This window comes from Octopus bimaculoides, chromosome 2 (assembly GCF_001194135.2).
Source record: "Octopus bimaculoides isolate UCB-OBI-ISO-001 chromosome 2, ASM119413v2, whole genome shotgun sequence".
Classification (NCBI taxonomy): Eukaryota; Metazoa; Mollusca; class Cephalopoda; order Octopoda; family Octopodidae; genus Octopus; species Octopus bimaculoides.
Window position 1 is genome coordinate 109,112,177 of NC_068982.1, and position 4,995 is coordinate 109,117,171.

Here is a 4,995-nt window from a genome sequence, read left to right on the forward strand (position 1 = left end):
ATATATATATAATTTATGGTGTGCAAGAGAGAAGACTGCACTGGTATGGCCATGTAATGCATATGGATGAAGACAGCTGCATAAAAAAATTGTGGAGAGAACTTGTGGAGGGATAGACTCAGGAAGACATGGGATGAAGTGGTGAAAAAGGATCCTCAGATGTTGGGCTTCACTCAGCAAATGACAAAGGAAAGAGACTTCTGGTGATTTGCTGTGATTGAGAAGACATGTCAAGCTAAGTAAAATCATGACCATCCATACATACAGGCATGTCCTTATGGCCATGTCCTTCACTCTCTATCTCAGCCGAGAGGTCCTTGTCTTGCAGGCCCGTAGGTGCTGTTGTCACGTAAAAAGTACCTGTTTCAGTGTTGCATAAAAAGTACCTGTGCTGGTGACACATATAGAGCACCTGTGCTTGTGTCACATGCCCGTGCCACATATAAAGCAGCTATAGAAAGTTTAAAAGGTAGAAGTGAGACAGTTGTAGCCAATGGTGCTCTCTGAGGAGACATCAATTCTCAGCAGATTTCCTCAGGGGAATGTAATGAGACCTCTACTGTTTGTGGTAGCTCTTTCAGACATGCCCCCAGTCATGCAGTCAGACACTTTCACCAGCTATGCAGATGATATGAGAGTATTGCAGGTGGTCAAGGACACTGATGACACCCTAGAACAGTAAAAAAAAAAAAAAATCTGAATATTAGTATATAAGCGGGCTTATTAAAATAAAATCCAGTTCAATGCTTAGAAGTTTCAAGCGCTCTACTATCAGCAATTGGAATATACAGGAACAGGGAGTAGTGCCGTCCTAGAGTTAGAGTTGATCTCTGACAGGGGAATCCACATGAATAATGATTCAACATTTCATGTGCATATTACTAAGATGGCAACACTGTGCAGGTGAGTAGCTGGTTGGATTCTGAAATCATTCAGATCAAGGAAGAAGAATACCAGGCTACTCTTATTGAGAACATTTTTTCAGTCATGTGGTTTATTGCTGCTCTCAACTGTGGTCACCACAAAGTATCAAATTAACAGTGGACCTCCATGCATTCCAATGCCACTACACAAAGAAGTTTGGTGAAACAGTCCAGCTACCAGGAGAGGCTAAAAGAACTGAAGCTTTACTCCTAGAAAGAAGCTGCTTGCTTGCTTCATTCTTTTGCAGGTTTGTCGTCTCAGAGGCATCATCATGCATAGAATCAACCTGGTCAACCAGTGCTCCCCATTACTGGCGGTCCCATACCAGCCACTTCTCAAGATGATGTTGAGCTTCTGGAGATCTTCTTTAATCATGTCCGCTGTGCTGAATGAGAGTAAGGCCCTGGTAGGATGATCTAGCAGGAGGCAGAGGGCATATCTGTTCTAGCGCATGTGGCAGATAGCTATGAAGTGGGAGATTGTGGACTGATGCTTGTATACATACATTTCTTAATTGGAAATATGATTGCACCATCTGATGTTCTTGATGGTTCTCAGGACTCTACTATTAAAGCTGTTGATCCTCTTTGCCATGGGGCCATGAGAGGTCGTGTTTCTGCTCCATAGAAGTGATCAGAGAAGACCAATGCATTGTAGATGTGGAGCTTTGTTTTCCAGGTGATAAAGCAGTGGTGCCAAAGGGGCTCCCATAGGGGGTACATAACACCAGCAACCAGATAACATTTATGTTAGATCTCTGAGGTCAGGTCTCCATTGTTGATGACTGTGGAGCCCAGGTAGATGAAAGAGCTGACAAACTTCATGATGTTGGAGCCAATAAGGAGAGGGAGAGAGTCTGGGCCATCACTGATATGCATCAACTTGGTCTTTGCCCAACAAACCTGAGGGCCAAGCTTTGCTGATTCCTCTGAGTATATGGTCAATCGAGTTGCTGAATAGGGTGTATTGTCTGCATACTCCAGGTAGTGATGAAGTAGTGATGATGTATATTATATACATATATATACATATATATACATCCAGGTAGTGATGATGTATATATATATATATATATATGAAAGATCCTGGATGGTCTAGCTCCCAACTTTGGTATTGAAACTGGATGTCACTGCATAGTACTAAACATCCTGTCCTCTCCATCTAGAGTAAGGACAGAGTACTGTAACAACTTGGGTTTCAAGGGCCCACAGCTTTTCAACATTTTGTTAAACAGTCTCAGAAATTGGTGATGTAGATGTGGGTGTTTTTAAAGAACATTAGGACAAATTTTTACCTGAGTTACCAGATGAACTCACATCATAGCAGGAAACATAAAGAGCAGCTCTGTCTAACACACTACTTCACCAGAGATGCTTATGAAGAGAAGGTCAAGAGTAGTGTTTCTGCATGGCCACAGACTCTGGCTAAAACCAGTAAAAATAAAGTATTTGACAGCAAAGAAAAATGTATTTGAATGAATCAACATCTGATTAATCACTATGCTTGGATTTCATGAAATTGTTTTTCTGAATGATCCTGCCATCCATATCTTAAAACACTTGCATGGTTGATTTGTCATGACAGCACTTCTGTATATTACTCCGTACACTCATATCTACTGAAGCTCATCTGCTTTTTTAGGAAAGCACCATGAAGTTTGTGTTTGTTCCCTTCATGCTGTTTTTAACCTTATTTCTTTTCCAGGTTTGAAACATTTCATTTAATTTAGGTTACTAATGTGAATGTGTGAACATTCAATATTTCACTTGTTCCATCCCTTAGGCAATTTCAGATTTCAGGTTTCCTGTCTGTGAGTTCAACTGTGGTAAACAACTTGAAGGATTGGTTTTCATAAGTCTGGTGGGCAGTGTTTGTTGTTCATAGTAATGACAGTTTATTTTGTTTACAGAAAAAATAAATATATTTTTTTTATAAAGAACCTCTAACAACTTTCAGTGTTCTTTATTGTATCAGATATATTTCTGATATAGGTATTAGTGAATTTTGGCTTGTTTAAATTAGACACATTTCTGTGCTTGTAAATACATTGATGTACCCACACCGTCTCTTTTATCTTCTCTCATTGTGTTTGTTTGTGTTTGTATAAATGGTTTCTTTGTTTTCTTTTCTGTTGAAAATTTTATTAATTCATTACTTTCACTATTTTTTTCTAATAATTCTCCAGAGCTTTTCTTTGATCATAGATATGTCCAAAATAATGTTAAATTTTTACAATACTTTATTTTGCGGTACTGTATGTAGTCATAATCACCTACTCTGTTGTGAGCTAACTTCTGGGATTAATTGCATTTTGCATCATTGAACACATTATCAATATATATTAGTTAAACCTTTGTTTATGTAACTACTTTTTTATTCAAAAATTGTATATATTTGTTCTTTATCAAGCACTGCTATCACAGGTGGCTTATCTGAAAAAAACTATGGTTACACATCCTTGAACAAACTCAAACTGCATTCTCTCTGTATTAGTTTTGCTGTAACTCTCTCTACTACCTTCATTACTTAATACATTAGTGCTAATGTCCCTTTACTCTATGCATTTCCTTTAATTTTGTTGCTGGTTTTCTAGTTAATTTGTTTTATTGGTTAGATATGTAATGAGTGTTAACCCAACTCCCATCCAGAGGCTTTTAGCATCTCATCAGATATCTCATGAAGCCCTTTCTCTGTATTTGTAGATTTACTTGCATTATCCACCATCTCATTAATCTGACCATTTTATCAGCTGCGTGTAGAGCTTGGTTATCTCTTTGTCCTGTGCATTTATGTAAATACAGGTGTATGTGTGTAGATTCAGCATTACAAGATGGGGAGTGTAACACACAGACACTCGTATACATTTAATAACAAACTCCAAATAATTCCAAAGATCAGCCCATGTCTTGATGACTGCTTCACTTACCCATCAACCTGAACGGAGTAAGAGCCTCACCTTTCTGCTGATATATTGATGAAAGTACATACATAATTTTTTTTTCTTTGTGACTAATTGTCAGTCAAGTTTTTCTCGCTGCTGCTTAAGTGTTGTAAGCAGCAACAAGTGAGGTGTTTGGTCAGCATTGTCTGCGTTGTTAAGGTAACTCATTTCTTCATCTCGTCTATAACTGGCAAGCAGTTTGAAGAACACCTGTTTAGAGAACACCTACTGCTGATGTGGCACTCTTGTTCCTATCATCGTTGTTGTTGGTGCTGCTGCTGTCACTGATGGGGATGATGGTGAGTTTGGGGCAGCACCTTGTAATTTTGAGAAATTTACCTACAGTTGCATGCTGCTAACTTCGAGTTCTTTGTGTACTGCTTTTGTATTCACTTCACATGTTGCTACCTGGTAGACTAATTATTTTGATCTCAGTGGAAATATGCCACGCATTTCATCATCAGCCAGAGTTCACATTGGTGATGGGGAAGGTAAGCTATTTTTTCAAGTTCAACAATAATAAGAATAATAGCAACAGCTATAATAGTTTTAGCTACATATTTCTGTCAATTTAGTGTGTTTATTATACGTCAGTGAGAAGAATAACCTTTCTCTTTTACTTCATGTGTATATACTCACATGCGACAAGTACACATGCAGATAAATAAACCACCAGTACTCAAAATCACAAACATACATATTTCAAAATAATGTTTTTCTTTTTAATTTATTAGTTTTATAAGTTTGGATGCTTACACACACACATATATATGTATCTGTATGCATGTAAATAGGTGTGTGTGTGTATGCATGTATGCATTAAGAATCAGTTGGTGATTCACGTCTTTGTTACAAATGAATGAATCATCGAATGATTCCTAATAAATATACCCTCTATACAATATACAATGTATTGAGTGCCTTTTACTTCCATTTGTAAGCATGTGTGTGTGTATTGTATTTAGGCATGTTTATGCAGACATGTAAAATTGTGTGTGCATGTATATGTATATATATGTGTGTGTGTGTGTGTGTATATATATATATATATATATATATGCGCATACACAGTTGGTTGTGTGAGTGTGTGTGTGTGTGTATATATATATATATATATATATATATATACA

At 37.4% G+C, this 4,995-nt stretch overlaps 1 protein-coding gene across 9 annotated transcripts in view; it reads left to right on the forward strand.

Moving 5' to 3' along the window:
* Positions 1-4,995, forward strand: part of LOC106883769 (phospholipid-transporting ATPase ID) — a 212,086-nt gene that overhangs the window by 127,206 nt on the left and 79,885 nt on the right. Inside the window, exon 1 of one of the 9 annotated variants that reach the window (XM_014934895.2) lies at positions 4,025-4,356. The exons of the other annotated variants lie outside the window; for them this stretch is intronic. Within the exon in view, the coding sequence (XP_014790381.1) occupies positions 4,308-4,356 (49 nt within the window). The 5' untranslated portion in view covers positions 4,025-4,307. Of the gene's footprint in view, positions 1-4,024; positions 4,357-4,995 lie in introns of those variants that run through there. 9 annotated transcript variants of the gene reach the window in all.